Below are 16770 nucleotides of genomic sequence, written 5' to 3' on the forward strand. Positions count from 1 at the left end.
ACAGGTGAGCGTGGGAGAAGGAGCGGGTTTCGTTCACACGACAACACCTGCGCTCTGATTGGTCACCTTTCCGGAAGTGAAACGTGTTGGTATGCAAATATCAAATGACGGCAATTTGCTTTGAATTTGAATTTGATTTGCTTTTTTATTTTTTTTTAAATCAGGCTTTTATTGTTGTTTGCGAAGCCAATGATTTATAAAGCACGGAAAAAAATCTTTATTGCAGCAAATGATTCAGTATCGTTTTAGGAAGGCGAGTTAATTACAGCTGAAAGAATGTAACATTACATCACTAGCATTGCACCAATTGTATCAACGTGACTCATGAATTTTATTTTTATTTTATTTTTTTTTAGAATTTAAATTTAGGATCAGAATACATTTGAAGACCGATTTTTATGTAACACAAACAGGAAACACAAACAGGAAATTACACACATGAAAAACTATGCAAGAAAAGCACATAATACCAGTGGGTGTGGGTTTTTTTTTACATTTATGTCTCTTAAAATATTTATTATTTACAAGTCCAAAATATTTGTTGTCTCAGCCAAACAAAAATACATCTAGTTTTTTTGTTACGAAGGAGTGTTAAAGCCACACTGAAAAGAAAACAAAAATACACCAAAATATTGTAATTTACCAAAGAAAAAAGTTGAAAACTGTATTTCCATGAAAAAAAGGGAAATGTTTTATATTTTCATGAAAAACATATATCGTTGAGATTGAAGTTGTAAATACTAGTGTAGTGCAAAAGAAATATATTTTCGAGAAAGAAAATGTGGATATTTTCAAGACATGTTGCAAATTACAAGAATAAAATCATGTATTTTCCCCAAAAAATAAATTGGTGTACTTTCAGGAAAAAAAAACCTTTATATTTCCAAGATTGAAATTGCAATACAGTATTACAATCAAATTATATATTTTCATTTAAGAAATTGTTTACTTTCAAGAAAAAAAGTTTAATATTTCAGAGAATAAAACTCATAATATTAAACGAATGAAATCATACATGTTCAAGGAGAAACGTTTGAGAAAAAAAGTTGTATACTTCCAAGATTAAAGTTGTTATAATACAAGAATAAAGTTATATTTTCGAAATACAAGTCGTGATATTAAGAAAATAAAGTTATATGTCTTTGAGGGTAAAAAGATGTGAAAGTCATTTATTTTCTTAAAATTACGACTTTAAACTATGAAAGAGATAACTTTTTATTTAGAAAAAAAAAAGACTACTTTTTCCTCGTAAGATTACAACTTCATTTTTTTTGTGTCATTCTTTCTTTTCTTTTCAGGGTGGCCTTAGTACTCCTTTGTACTCGATCAACGGCAATGTACAGTATATAATCCACATATAGACTTGAGGACCTGTTCTATAAAGCGCCAGCCGAGGGCATCAGAGCAGGCAGGTTGCCTTATTAGTCAAAGCAGTTAAATATTCCAAAATCTTTTGCGTTTTTTTGCAGTCACAGTTCACCGATCAGTCGGTTAAAATCTCCTCCATCCATCTGGTGGGTCCGCCGCACTTCCTCCGCCCGAGTCTCCTCTTCGTCCTCTGGGGGTGCCTTTGCTTGCGCCCCCTGCTCCTCCTCACTGTCCCTGGGCTCCCCTTTGTCATCCTCGCCTTCTTCAAGAGTGACCCGGTCCGCGCATTGTAAAAGGGCGTCCCCGTTGGCTTCGGGCGAGTGCTGTTCACTCGGCGACTGGAAGAGCGACGCCTCCTCCCCCGTCGACCTCCTGTGTTGTCTGCTGGGCGGACGCCTCTTGAACGACAGCCGTACTCGAGTCTGTGAGACGTGGGGAAAGGTTCACTCAATTGACAATGAGGTGAGGCCCAAGACTCGGGAGTTGATTTTTGGGGCCTCTATTTCTGCCAATCGTATTGATTAGTGATCATTCGTATGCCTCCTCTGCAGTCTTGTTTACATTATCTATTGCCGGCCTGATGTGTCTTTACCCACATGTGGGTTTTAATCTCAAAAGGTAGCACATTCAGCTACAAGACGGGACTGGGGTTGATTTATACAATACTGATAAAATTTTCCGATGAAGAATGCAGCTTCACAATGGTAAGACCACATCGAGGGATCCAAACTCAATGTCACGATGATTGCTTGGCCGCCACAAGAGGCTGTGATATCCCCAAGGACCAATCAGAGCAAAGCTGTTTGGCATATTTTAATTAAGATTAACAGCGATCCAATCAAGGCAAGGCTTATTTACGTCTCAGCTGCCAGGTGTAAAAGATCAACTCGGATAGCTTGAAAAAGGGCATTCTGTGCATTTCCAACCTAATTAGCTTCTAAACCCGATAAAAGGAAAATCAAAGGCTATTTACAAAAACAATTGTCATGGGGCACTGCAAACATTTGTAGTGCAAGAACAAAGTGCAACAACAAATAAAACGACTTAGTTATACAAAAATAAGTTCAATTGTACAAAAAGCAGTGTTAAAAAACTAAATAAATAATGTCAGGCAAATACTTAAATAATGATGTAACTCAACAGAGGGACCTGAAACCGTCATAAAAACAAAACAAAACAAAACAAAAAAACCCACATAATTGATTATTTAGGTCCTAAAACGATGTTAAATGTGCTATAACTCTAGTAAACAAAATGTAAAAAGACTTCCTTAATCTAAACATCTAACTTTTTTATGTTATTCTGCTACAAGCTTTGTTGACTGTTAATTGTTATGAAGGGGACTCAAGCATATTGTAATAATATTAAAACGACAGAATTTATGTAAAATGAAAAGAGTTTAGCACAAAATAAATGTGAACATAAAATGCCTGTATTAATTGCGCTATCTCCTGGTTTTGGACTAAGGTAACAATGCGACGCTGCAAGGGAAGTGCACAAAAGCCTCAAATGTCTGAAATTCAGAATTGATTTAATACCTTACAATCACAAAGCGTCACAAATGTCAGGTAAGACAAACTCATGATGATGCCTGTTCCCAAAAGGAAGACAAACCATTGATCTTGCTCTTTCCTAAAAAGACAATATGTTGAGGCATATTTCTCAAAACAAGTCAAACTTGGAATGTTGCATTTTCCACAAAAGAAAAACGATTGATGTTGCACTTTCCTATAAAGAAAACACATTGTTGTTGCACTTTCCTAAAATGAAGACAAACAACTGATGTTGCACATTCCTCAACAGAAGATGATTATTTTATTCATTATTTTGTCTATTTGAGAATCCTACACTGATTGGAAAATTCTTTGCCTGTTTCATTTCAAATGTCATTAAAAGTGCTCGTTTACACAAAAGAAAAGTGCTTTCATGTTTTGAATTTTTTCATCTTTTACTGGTTCCCATGTGAACCGAACCGTGATTACCGGCGTCCCGTTAGGTCGATTAAAAAGAAAAATCATTGCAATCAATTTTTAGCATTAACTCATTCACTAGTGCCAAGTGTTTTGTGTGTGAGTGAGCGCTTCTCAAATGCTCCCACCCGGAGTAATGCTAAAAACACTAATAGGATTACGTCTTCATTGTTGCACACCTCTGAAGCTAATCTGAGGTGTGTGACATCCGCTAAACTAACACGCCATGGCCGCCCTGTGGCGTCACCGTTTGCTCTGCCAATAGTTTGGCAGGCGTGTCCGTGTCAAGGTGACGAAAGAAAATACCTGTAGTAGTACACGTGTGCAGTTAAACTACACGAGGCAATTCATTAGCTACAAAATCTTTTTTTTTTGGGGGCAGGCAGGGCTTTTGGTACCTGGGCCATCAGTGGGGATTTACCCGATTTAATCATCCTCTAACTACCAACACTATCGTGTAGCAAATGTACAAATCATAAAGACTACATACAATTAAAATATAACAATTCATAAATATATAACATATTTATATAATATAAAAATATAAACTTAAATAAAATACATTATACTTACCAGAGATGTGGATTATTCAATGTATTATGTGTGCAGATCGCTTATAGACGTGCTTTGCTAGTTGAAAGTGGCTCGCTCTGACCAACCAATCAAAAGGCAGAAAAATGCTGCTGTTATTGTGGGCCAGGTAGCCGGCCCTCTGAGGAGGGATAGCGACCGAGCCCTGTCACCAATAGCAAAAATCCGTAAGTAACTGACGCCCTCCCCGAAAGAGGTTTACAATTGCTCCTCCCCTCACTTCAACAAACAGTAGTTGCTTGGCACCATGAGGCCACAAGATGGTGCCAAAGCACTACATTTATATTGGACAAGGATTTGGTCTGAACACAAAAACAGCAACAACAACAAGAAATTAAGATAGTAGACTATTGGGAATAAATAAACATATTTCCATGGGACAAATATTAGAATTTAGGTTGTGCTTCAGACACTGTTTACAATATGTTTAAGTGGGAGGGATGATGCCACCTTGTGGAAGCTGGGGAGCGTGGCACCTTCAGGAGTGCTGTTGAAGCTGACGGGCTCCTCCTGCTCCTCCTCCTCCTCCTCCTCGACGGACAGCTGGGCGGGCTGCAGGGCGGGGCTAAGCGGGGACACGGTGGTTCCGACGGCGGCGAGGGGTGGCTGCGGCGAATCAGGCTGCCGGTTCAACTCTGCGCCCTTAGGCGATGGCAGCAGGGTGGTGGGCGACAGAGCGAGGTTGGCCTGTGGGGGAAACGGCGGGCAAACAATTCATGTTCCTTTATCACTGTGGCTTGACTTACTAACAATACTAGAATTGACAAAAATGCACAATGCTTCATAGCCTCCACTTGGCTACAGTGGCCCTCAGTCTCATCTCGTATAAAATCTTCTTACTAAGATGATACATACTAACATTATTCTCTCCCCAACATACAAATATGTCAGTTTCTCAGTCGAGCTGAGATCAATTACTACTTTTCTATTAGCCAAGGCTGATTGGCTAAGTTATTTTTAACGTAGGTCCACAATATTAATAAAAACACTATTGTCCTTGCTAATTTTATTTCACTTTTTTTATGTCTACGTAGATTCTCAGTCATCTAGGTCATGGCAATCTGACATGGACTACCGATCATCCTAGAACATCTCGACGGCGCGGGGACCTACGCGAGGATCCTGTTTGTGGACTTCAGCTCTGCGTTCAACACCATCACCATCACCATCATCCCCGAACTCCTCTCCTCCAAGCTTCTCCAGCTCAGCGTTTCGCCTGTCATCTGCCAGTGGATTTACAGCTTCCTGACGGGCAGGACACAGCAGGTGAGGCTGGGGGACACCACCTCATCTACACGCACCACCACCACCGGGGCGGCCCAAGGATGTGTCCTCTCTCCGCTGCTCTTCTCTCTCTACGCGAACGACTGCACCTCAACGTAACCGGCTCTTAAACTCCTGAAGTTTGCAGACGCCACCACATTCACGTGTTCATCAAAGACGGGGACGAGTCTGCATATGGACAGGAAGTGGAGCGGCTGGAGCTGTGGGTGCGGCCGACACAACCTGGAGCTGAACAGGCTCAAGACTGTGGAGATGATCGTGGACTTCAAGAAACACCCTTCGCGACAGCTGCCCCTCACGCTGTCCAACTGACCTGTGTCAACCGTCGAGACCTTCAAGTTCCTGGGAATCACAGTCTCTCAGGACCTGAAATGGTCCAACTCCATCCTCAATAAGACCCAGCAGAGAATGTACTTCCTGCGGCTTCTGAGGAAGCACGGGTTGCCACAGGAGCTGTTGGGGCAGTTCTCCACAGCAGTCATTGAATCAGTCCTGTGTTCATCCCTCACAGTCTGGTTTGGTGCTGCCACAAAAAAGAACAAACTCCGACTGCAACGGACAATTAGGACTGCCGTAAAAATCGTCGGTACCCCCCCCTACCAACCCTTGAGGACTTGCACGCTGCCAGAACTAAGACAAGACCATGAAAAATCCTCAAGAAATTGAAATTTTTGATCACTTTTGACAGACATTACAAGCACTTTATTTCCACTAAATTCTTTCCCAACATAACTTGAACAATAATTTAATATTTGAGTGATTTCTGATTTCAAACTAAATTTGTTGTGCATCTACAGTACATAACACTCAATTGCAGGGGTAATCATGTGTACTGTAAATTGGATTAGATTAGATTCAAATTCATTGTCATTATACAAGCACAAGGCAACAAAATGCAGATTGCGTCTAACCAGAAGTGCTTTGGCAGTTATTAAATTGCATATGTAGTATTAGACAGTGTGGTATGGTATATAAATATATGTCGACATGAGTGTCTATTTCTACTGGTATATACAGTCAATGCCTGTGTATATGTCACTATGTACAGTCTGTACATGTTTTTTTCCAGTAACAAAGGCCCTCGGAGGGAAACCATATCCACAATGTGGCCTGATACCAAAACAAAGTTGAAAGCCTTGCTCTATAACATGCATACAGTGAATGAAAGCAAAATTTCCCAACTATTTAACCACTGGAAAACCTACCTGCACAGGCGAAAAGAAGAAAAGGGAGAAGCGGCAGCCCTTTTGTCCCATGGCTGCCACGGCGCGTGTGACAACACTGGCGAGTTAGAGCCTTGCTCAAGAACCCTGCGGGCCCCGTGATCCCATTATTAGCTCGTTAATCTGAGCTCATCGGGGACAAGCGCTCCAACCAACCCCATCACCCTTCTCAACCCCTCTCCAACCTAAAGTTGTGGCAGTGGTTGAACAGCAGATGGCAGTAATGACTTTTAGCGTTCAAAGTGCAGTACCTGAAGTCTCTCAATGATGTTGGAGCTCTTCATCCTGATTTTAATCGGACTTGTGGAAACTGTGTTTGTCTGGAAAACAAAACACAATCATGAACGCTTTCATGTTGTAAACAGAAATTGATTAACACACATTCACCTCCATTGACGGCTTTAGAAGTTAAATATCCATGTTAACTGGGAAGGCTGGCAGTGAATCTTCTTTTCCTTTCGGCTTGTCCCGTTAGGGGTCGCCATAGCGCGTCATCCTTTTCCATGTAAGCCTATCTCCTGCATCCTCCTCTCGAACACCAACTCCCATCATGTCTTCCCTCACGACATCCATCAACCTTCTCTTTGGTCTTCCTCGAGCTCTCTTGCCTGGCAGCTCCATCCTCATCATCCTTCTTCCAATATACTCACTATTTCTCCTCTGGACGTGTCCAAACCATTGAAGTCTGCGCTCTCTAACTTTGTCTCCAAAACATCGAACCTTGGCTGTCCCTCTGATGAGCTCATTTCTAATTTTATCCAACCTGGTCACTCCAAGAGCGAACCTCAACATCTTCATTTCCGCCACCTCCAGCTCTGCTTCCTGTTGTTTCTTCAGTGCCACTGTCTCTAATCCATACATCATGGCTGGCCTCACTACTGTTTTATAAACTTTGCCCTTCATCCTAGCAGAGACTCTTCTGTCACATAACACACCTGACACCTTCCTCCACCCGTTCCAACCTGCTTTGACCCGTTTCTTCACTTCCTGGCAGTGAATGAGTTAATTTAATTGCAGCTGGGGGAGGCATTTATTAATCACATTTTCAGATGTTACTTAACGTTTACATATTGTACTGTTAATATTCCATGTACCCATAGGATGTTCCTGCTCAATTTTGATCTAGACCAAGAATATCATGATAATAATTGTCTATTCAGTGGTTCCTAAATATTTTTTTTTTTAAAACTTTTTTTTTACACTTAATACCAACTCAAAAAATACTAGCATCTCCAAGTAACACCATCATGACCAAGAATAAAATACTTTAACATATTTATTTCTTGTGAGGTGCATCATGAAAGTCATAGAAATAACTCACATCGGATCCTTGCACGTCACCTTCTCGAACTGGAAACCTCAGCGAACATGGAGGTTTTCGTCGAAATGGAGACTGCAGAAAAAGAGAAAAAGATTGCAGCACAAATACGTATAGCTCCGGTAAAAGATTTTAAACTGTCTAACCTCGTCATGTGCAGTGGGCATGGGTAGTATATGACCTTTGAACCTGCCAGCCAGCTCGGCCACCGATGGCTTGGATGGAGAATCCTTGGTGGGCAACAAAGCATACAAGACAAGAAAACAACATTCATGTTATTGTCCTTAAATGACCTTGAATGCTTCTGAGACCGAAAATGGACAGTCTGCCCAAAATGGCTGCCAATAACGTAAGAAAAATGAGCAAATTTCAGAAATGACAAGACAAGAATTTATTTTCTGATTGACTTGTACATATTCTATATTAATGTCTCTTTAAAAAATATAAGTAAGGTAATTATTATTTCATGTTAAATGATGTCACTATGACCACTGTGAAAACACCCATAAAAACGACAATGTGCTTGACTTTTGCACAGTACATTATATAAACAATGCAAAAGACTGATTTTAATTTAAAATCTGATTTTTTTTTTTAGTAATATGTGATAATTGTATATATAATTTTCTTTGATCCCTCACTCTGCTAATTGTGTTGCCACCGCAGGGAGAAGCAGGAAAGCTCTCAGAGTGAAAAAAAATGCATCTTAAAATGTGTTTTTTTACATATATACACACTGTGTATATAATAATAACAATATAGATTTCCATTCATCCATTTTCATACCTGCGTGTCTTTATTTCCAAATGCAACTCCATGGCACTAATGCCAAATTCAGGCTGTTTAACACCCTCCTGTTATGTTGGAGGTCAAATTGACCCATTGTAATGTTGCTGTTGTTGTTGTTTTTTTTAAATAGAAACACATTATTTAATGTAAAAAAACATTTTTTTTAATATTGGCCATAGTTTTGTTCTTTTCAAATTTTTATTACACATTTTCTAAATTATTATTATTCGCATCTACCCCCTCTATCCCTTTTGTGACGTGTGTCAAAAATGACAGATTTGTCCAAGTTTAAAAATCTCGTAAAAATATTTGTTTTAATTTCAAATAATGTTGCAAAATATTTTGCAGCATTTCTCTTGGCTGTACTACTTGTAAGCTCCAACATGTGCATGTGGATGTGAGAATATTTGTTCAATTAGATTTTCACCTCCAAGTTTCCAATGTTATGTATTCGGCCCATAGTCTTCAGAAGCAGTAGTGCTGGCCAACTACATCAGCAATGGGACTGTTTCTTGAACCAATCCGATTTCAAATTCACCTCAGAGGGACGGCTAGCCGGCCAACATTAACATCAGCGTTTTTCCATCCTCTGATTCGGCGGTCAGAGCAAGTCAAGTCCAGCTAGCAAAATAAAGCACACCTGTAGCAATCCGCATGCATTAATGTTTAATAACCAGCATCTCTTGTGAGTGTGGTGCATTTCATTTACATGTTTTCATCTTTTTGTCATATTATCACATACATATCAATTTTGTCCACAGGCAGTGAGACCCCCTCTCTCACTCGGGTACCACAGCTGTTCATCGTCACGCCCCCGGCTCTTTATCGCCTCTCGTTGATAAGTTGGCTACAAGCAAAAACAGCAGCATGGAGATTTCATGGGCACGTTTGTTTTGTTGACTGCACCAAAACGCAGGCCTCCAATTCTTAGGTGAGAACGCTTGCCTCCCTTCCATGCCCGCACACACATTTTGCAGTGTAACCCACGGCGACGTACACATAAACTATCTCCTGAGCTAGATACACACACGTTTTAATCGCGAGCTTTATTTTGCCGTTTTAAAATTCCCCCCACCCCCCTAGTCATGACCTCACCACCGCCACCCAAACGCATGACATCAGAGCGTCCGCCGCCGACGCCCTGAACCAGGGCCCAGAATAACGCCCCGGGACCACCCACCCCTCTTAACTCTTTAACGCTTTCCTTCCAGCCAAACAATCTGATCGTGTGTTCAAGAAAGTCACTATTCAGTTTGAATGTGTTGTTTAACTTTTGTCACAATGAATAGAAAAGAGGTTCAAAAGCTTAAACTCTTTCTAAAATAACTCTTAAACTCCGAACGGTCTAAAAATGTTTGGGATGTTGACTACCTGTTGTGTAGCCTACAAATGCTTTGAACACTTTCACGGCTGACACACCTATTCCCATTTTCTGTCAACTTTACTCTATATGAACAGAAAATAAAAGCAAAGACGAGCATTGCTTTTATGAACAGTAAGGCAGTAACAATGCTTTTTTTTTTAAACAATATTAATAGTCAAAACAGTCTGCTTGAGTAGAGTGTTGACTGCTGCAAAGGCGCTATTGTGTTGAGATCATTCAAAAATCATGATTGTTCTTGCTGTGCTATTGGTCTGATTTAAGACAATCGTTCCCGAGTTGTGATGATCTTAGCTTGTTTGAGTGTGTCATTGTTTTTTTTGTTTTTTTTCTTAGCAAACCCATATGTTTGATAACATACTTTTACATCTTGCCTTTATCAGCACATGCCCGACCCTCTTATCGACGAGCCATATTAAGCAATCAGCTGCGTGTACAGTATGTGGAGCTCGAGTGGGAATTTGTGGTCGGCCGCGGGAGAGAGCTGGGCAGACTATTCCTGGGGGCAGGACAGGCCTGGGAAAAAGCCCCCGGAACAAAAGCCTGGCTGCCGGGCCTGCCATTCTGCTGCCTAACCCCCACTCTTGTCTGGCCCCTGGGACGCAGGGGTCCCTGGATGGGCCCGAGTACATCTGGAACATACTAAAAACGCAGCCTGCGACAAAGCGCGTCTATATAAGGAAACCATGGGAAAAGGTATAAGCCAATTCGGATGTTGACAATTTGCCAAAGCTGGGGAATACGTCACGGCATATCACAGCACGCCACGCTGCGCCCACATTAGATGCCGTAGGCCAAAAAGCTTTGCAATGTAGCGTCGCCCATCTCCAGTAATTCATATACTTGCGCCTTATTGGGAATCATTTGGGCGAATTTCGTTGTAGGAGTCCGCCACAGTTGGAATTCGCCGAAAATGGTTGCTTCAAACCCAAATGTCTGACTTCCTGTTCAATTTCCTGTCTGGGTCCCTGACTTTCATGACTTTTCTGTTATAATAGAAACTAAATTTCGTGTTGATTTTTCAAACTTGTTTTCGAGGCAAATTTTCACCAGGATACACACACACAATTAAAGCTGCAACACCATATATATTTTATAAGGCCTGAACTGAAATGGCCTCTGATTGGCCACCGATTTAAACAACTGACGCAATAAAAATGTTTTGCTTATTATGTTGCGCAACAGAAAAATCTCTCTGACCTTAGTCGCAAAGAAGAAATAACGCATTAAAAAAGATGTCTTAGATACGGTGACACAGCAGGAATTTGCTGACTTGAGGCGATTTGCGGAATGTTCGATTCCATTAAATTGTCAAACAGCAGACAAATCACATGGACAAATAACACTGCTGACACTGTTGAAGTTTGACCGTGCTTCCTGTCATATGCACCACTTTGGAACATGTTAAAAAAAAAACCATTGTATCATTTTAGTCCAAATATGGGGCACTTTTCATGCATATTTCTTTAGACGTCCTAGACTCTCCAGCAAGCAATCCTGATTTACATTTTTTGCGCTGTTTTGTGCTGCAAGTCTTTTTCCAGATGAAGCCCCACCTCCTGGGAAAACCTTCGATAAGCTTTCTTCATCACAAGATAAATTCGAAGTCCCCACGGGAGGCGTCTTGTTTTATCGACTTGCGCGTGAGGTTTTCCCGTATGACCCGGCAGAGGACCACACAGTGCCGTCAATTGTCTCCTGCTGCGGCTTTTCCGACAAACTCGATGGATATGAAAGCAGCACGCCTTGAAATCTAATTTGAGCTGATACAAAAAAATTATGCTTGGCTCAAGAGCCTGGAGCCTTGTTTGCATAAATCCAGTGGTCAAAAAAAGGTAAAAGATGTTTGTTTTTTTGGCAAAGCGCTTGTTCTTCAGTCAGTTTTCTGTCATTAACTCAATCTGTCAGCACTCACACTAACGTGACCACCAGATTATCTGAATTTTAACGACAATGAAAATTGTAGTTATGTACTTACAGAACGGTAGAAAGAAAACTGATAGGATACGGGGGGGGGGTTCTCGGTTTACAAAGGAATAAACCATAGTCCATCACTAATTTATGCTAATTTACAGTACAAATGTCTGAAAAACACTGTAAGCCTTAAATATATAAACTATGAAATGACAAACAGAAGTAAATACAACAGTAACTGAGCACGCTTTCTTGTGCCTTTTGACAACGTACAGTACATCTCGACTGTATGAAGAGCTTTGTAGGTCGGGAATTTTGTGATTTGATGATTTTGTGATTCGTTAGGGGTCAGAGAATAGAAAGACTGAAATTGCCTTAAAACTGTAAAATGCAGAGTTCCCCCAATATTTTCTAGAACATTTTGAAGACTCTGAAGAAGAATTAATGCCATAAATGTGTTTTGTATTTTATTATCTCGAGTGAAGTGTGACAATAACCCCTGAACAAAAAATGGAAGCTTCTACAACATGGGAAACATCTGGCTGTGCATTACAATATAAATCAGATAATCAATTAAACATAATTACATAGACAATTTAATTTCCACCCACCAGATGCTCATCTAATTAGCAAGTTGCATAAAGCATAATGCTAATGAATAGCATGGATGCTAGCTAACAAACGGTTGAAAACTCCATAGGCACGAGGTGGAGCATTCAAACTCCACACCGGAAGGCCAAAGCCGAGATTTGAACCACCAACCACGTACCTCAGAACTGTGAGGCAAAAGTGTTAACCACTAGGCTTCGGTATCTCTGTTGCAACCTGCAGCCATGAATGAATGGACCAATATATTTCCAAAGATATCCACTTCTATACCTTTCTGTGACTTCCAGTCTATATTTCTTTTGCAACCCGCATCAAACATCATTTTATGTTCAATTAAAAAGATCGCCTGTACAGCTTTTCAATGATTTTATGATGTATCACGTTGAGCCTGAAATTAATTCATGCACTTTACAACATTTTTTTACATGGGGAAAAATATTTTAGAATTAAAACAGTTTGGAACTCGACAAACACACCAGGAGGAGTGATTTATTTTATTATTTTTTTTTTGCAAATAACTGACTGACGTTCATTTTAATAAAGAAACAGATCAAATCCTCTAGTAAAACAACACTGACCCCTTTGGGTCCCTGCTGTGACCCTCCGGTCTTGGAAGTAGTCAAGCATGTCTTTACTTTGAGCCACAGAGTGGAAGTACTGATTCTACGCATTTGCGATCGTCCAACCAAAAAAGGTAACACCGAGCGGCTGGTTGACCCATTTTAGAGTAGCGGCTGCTTGAGAAGGAGGCCAGTGATAAAGTGGAGATACCAACATTTCCTCTTCCTGGAGCTGTCTCTCAGCTCTACAACGACCTGCAGATTGACTTTTGAAAGCTGACGGCACGTCGTTGCTTGTCATCCCTCAATAGTGGCCCCTTCAGGGTCTCCTCCCCTCGGGCCTCCTTATCCGCTCTGCGGTTCCCACCCCGACTATCTCTGAGCACCATACCGGGTTTTTCACGGAAACTCGCAAGGCTTAAGGTTCGACTTTTTGCTGATAGCAAGGGAAGAAAACACATTACGTGTTCACTTTGAGGTATGTTTTTTAGGTGACTAAAAAGGCTGTAGTCTGTGTGCCACACCTGTAGATGGCAGTATCACAAAAGTATACAGTAATCCCTCAGTATTCAAAATTCACCTATTTTTTTAACCTATTCTCTGAAAACTTTCCTGTGTTTGTGCTCTTTCTGTAACACCCTGGGATGCCACAAGATAGCACCAAAGCCCAGGTTAATAGGAAAGTAGTCATTGTTGTCTAAGAAAAATGTTGAAGAGCTTTGTATGTCAGGGTGGAGTTAAGTTTAGCCAAAATTGTTAGCAGAAGTTATAGAGCGTCGTCACCGCTGTTTTGCTTCAGTATGAAATAGTGAAAAAGGCAAGTAATCGACACAACACCTAAATTTGCCTATTTTAAAAGAAATGTAAATTGGAAAACTATTATTCCTAAACATTTTAATGCCATTGCAAACTTGTCTTAGAACTTTACCCCTCAAAATGAATGGCTTACGGTTACTTAATTTAAAGAAAAAAAAAAAAAGTGGATCCTTCACAACCTGTAAAAATAGCAAAATCGAGACCGCCGCCGCCTGTCAGCTTGAGCTTTTTAATAGCCACTCAGCAGCGCAAAAATACACAATGCCACAAAGACTACCCGTAACTTCGGCTAACAACCCGGACTAAACATAGCTCCTCCCCGACATACAACCGTTTTAGAAGAGTCAAAATGCATCACTTCCACATACTTCCTTGACACCAAAAACACATTTTCTAAGTGACAATATTGAAGTGAGGTGAGAAGGTTCATTTAAACAAAAGTCATGCTTTGCCGCCATCTTGTTATGTACAGGCAATTCTAAACCTTTTAAATGGGGCGTCAGTTAATTGAGGATTTTCGCTTTTCGCAGCAGGGTTCAGTCCATAACACAGGATCTAAATTAACATGTAAACGTCCTGACCCAACTCCTCAGTGACTCAAAGGTTCCGATGGCAGCAGAGCGCAAAAACAGCCCCATTAAATACTTCAGACCCTCTTCTCACGTTTGGAAAAGCTTTACACCAAGCCAGAATTGGACTTGACTTGAGTAGCGTGCCGGCAGGTTGCAGGATTCTCCTCAAGAACACTTAAGCAGCGGGGAAATAACGAGGGTTCCCCCACCCCCTGACCACAAATCCAGTCACATACTGTAGCTCAACTGTTGTCTGGCCCTCCACATGGTAGAAAGAGAACATTAATGTGGTTGGCAGGGTACTTTTCTGGAAGCAAAAGGAGGCGTTTGAGGAAAATGTGAGACCGTCGTCGTGTTTGTCCATCACCGCTTAAAAAATACAAACTATCCATGTTGCGTTTTCCTAAAATGAAAACAAAAAATCTTAAATATTGTTTTATCGTACACATTATTGTGTTAACTCAGGAAAGCTTCACTGTCATCTGCCCCCTTATGTCGTGTGTGTTTCCTATTAGAGTACAGGCATCCACCCACTTTTGTAAACACACTCCATCCGAAGCGTTAATGAATCCAAAACAAGTTAAATGACTTCTCATGACGCAACATTAGGAGGAATGTACTTGATTTCTCCAGCATTGCCAACATTATTCACCAACCCCGAGAATCTGGTGTTCCAATCAGATCCAGTGGCTAATGTGCTGGCTCACGTGCTGCAGGGCGGTGCCGGCCGGCCCCTCATGACACACAGTAAACACTAGGGACAAACTTTTAAAAAGGAAAAAAAAAGAAGATCTTGTTTTGCTGTTATAGGGAGGAGGCTCCTAGAAAAGCCGGCAGGGAAATACCACAGAGGAGTAGCCAAACAAAAATGGAAAAAAAAGTCAAATACTAGTTTAACAGACCAAAGTGCATCGTAAACATACATGTACTTTAAATACATACCTGGAGCAGGCAAACTAGCATATAGTTTATTTGAATGTTTACAGGGTAAGTTTCGAACTAGCTATTTAAAAAAAAAAAATTCCCCCAGGCTAAATTGGCTACCTAGTTTATTTTAATGAACGTTTCCAGGCTACAGCTGCTAGCTAGTTTATTTGACTGAACGTTGATGCTGCGTTCAGACCGAACGCGAAGCTAACTTTCGCCTCGCGTTACTTACGCAAGTTTGATCGTGGAAGTTGTGTACACACCGAATGTGAATTTGCTTCATTCAGACCAAACGTCACCGGTTTACAGTAAAGTACAACAGAGCTGTACAAAACCAGTACCAGATACACCAACTTCCTCGCTCACAATCCTCCAGGCCTGCTCTTTTTTCATACAGTGCGTTGGTAGCAGGAGTTATCAAAACGTTTTTTAAATTTTAAATTCCATTTGACTCTATTGTACATTTTTATTTTTATTTGTTTACCGCAACTTCCTTTCTCACTCAAAATCAGATTTTAAACTTTGCATATATAAAAAAAAAAAAACATGCTCGCTTTATCTAGGTTGGGCTTTTAACAGTTATCATTGAAAATAGTATCTTAGATTGTATTTGTATTGAGATGTTTTTGTAAACTTAATTGACACATCTACATTTCACTCAAAATGAACTTTTAGAATTTTTGCCTTGTTTAAAAAAAAAAAAAAAAAAAAAAAAAAAAAGACACACAAGCTAGGTTTAGCTAATTCGACGAAAATAGCATTTGTGTTTAAGATATGACTTCTATTTTAACCAGGAAAAAAATAGCTATGTTTTGTTTACTTTAATTACACATCCACTTTTTTTGTTTAATTGAAAATCAACTTCAAAAAGATTTTTTTCATTCAAAACAACAACAACAACAACAACAACAAAACAAATACACAGCAAAAAAAAAAGTCAGCTTTCGAACTCGGGCTGAAGCCTGTTAAAAATACGATAAACTAATTTAATTTGTTTACATTTTTGGTTGAAGTTTTATTATATTTACTAAAAATATTTTTAAACGTATTTCATTGTAGGAAAAAAAAGGCTAACATTGAAGAAATTGGCAATAATTAAAAACAAATTGTATAAAAAAGTCATTTTAAGGACAGGAACTTAGTTGTTACCTCCATCCTGGAGAATGTCCCACACTTGAAGGTCCCCTTTTTGTGATTTATATCGTGACGTCTAGCAGTTACAGTGTGCATATGACAAGAAAAGTGGAGCTGTGTGTTTGTATCCGGACACAAATGAGCCCCATGGACAAGGAGGAGGAGGAGGAAGAGGAGGAAGGCGACTTTTACTCACACTGGTCTTCAGTGAGCCATCAAGCCCGCCGTCTTGAGTAATATTACTTCCTGTTAGCACTTTCAAAAGAAAAACAAATAAGAAGCTACACTTCCTTCAAAACAGTTTCTGTTTTCTA

The 16770-nt window shown here is 40.2% G+C and overlaps 1 protein-coding gene across 6 annotated transcripts; it reads right to left on the reverse strand.

The window, feature by feature from the left end:
• Positions 1 to 186: 186 nt before the first annotated feature.
• zgc:153184 (uncharacterized protein LOC751652 homolog) lies at positions 187 to 16636 on the reverse strand. Of its 6 annotated transcripts, none has more exons than XM_061682511.1 (7): positions 16472 to 16635; positions 7901 to 7984; positions 7758 to 7829; positions 6688 to 6756; positions 5043 to 5174; positions 4380 to 4616; positions 187 to 1790 (listed from the first exon to the last, which is right to left on the reverse strand). In XM_061682511.1, the coding sequence occupies exons 1-7, from the start codon at positions 16550 to 16552 to the stop codon at positions 1470 to 1472; spliced, it is 996 nt and encodes a 331-aa protein (XP_061538495.1). In that variant the 5' UTR covers positions 16553 to 16635; the 3' UTR covers positions 187 to 1469. The 6 variants fall into 6 exon arrangements, 5 of the variants coding, with proteins under 5 accessions (XP_061538495.1, XP_061538496.1, XP_061538497.1 ...); XM_061682514.1 differs by having other exon boundaries at positions 1598 to 1790; positions 4406 to 4616; XR_009768956.1 differs by having other exon boundaries at positions 1728 to 1790; positions 3912 to 4616; positions 16472 to 16636.
• Positions 16637 to 16770: the final 134 nt, after the last annotated feature.

Source organism: Phycodurus eques, chromosome 7 (assembly GCF_024500275.1).
Source record: "Phycodurus eques isolate BA_2022a chromosome 7, UOR_Pequ_1.1, whole genome shotgun sequence".
In the NCBI taxonomy this organism is placed as follows: Eukaryota; Metazoa; Chordata; class Actinopteri; order Syngnathiformes; family Syngnathidae; genus Phycodurus; species Phycodurus eques.

Coding starts and splice junctions, on each gene's coding strand:
- zgc:153184 (XM_061682511.1), bottom strand. CDS start 16,552: ATGCACACTGTAACTGCTAGACGTCACGATATAAATCACAAAAAGGGG. Junction 7,985..16,471: donor GGACATTCTCCAGGATGGAG/GTAACAACTAAG, acceptor TTGCCCACCAAG/GATTCTCCATCCAAGCCATC. Junction 6,757..7,757: donor GTGACGTGCAAGGATCCGAT/GTGAGTTATTTC, acceptor TTTGTTTTCCAG/ACAAACACAGTTTCCACAAG.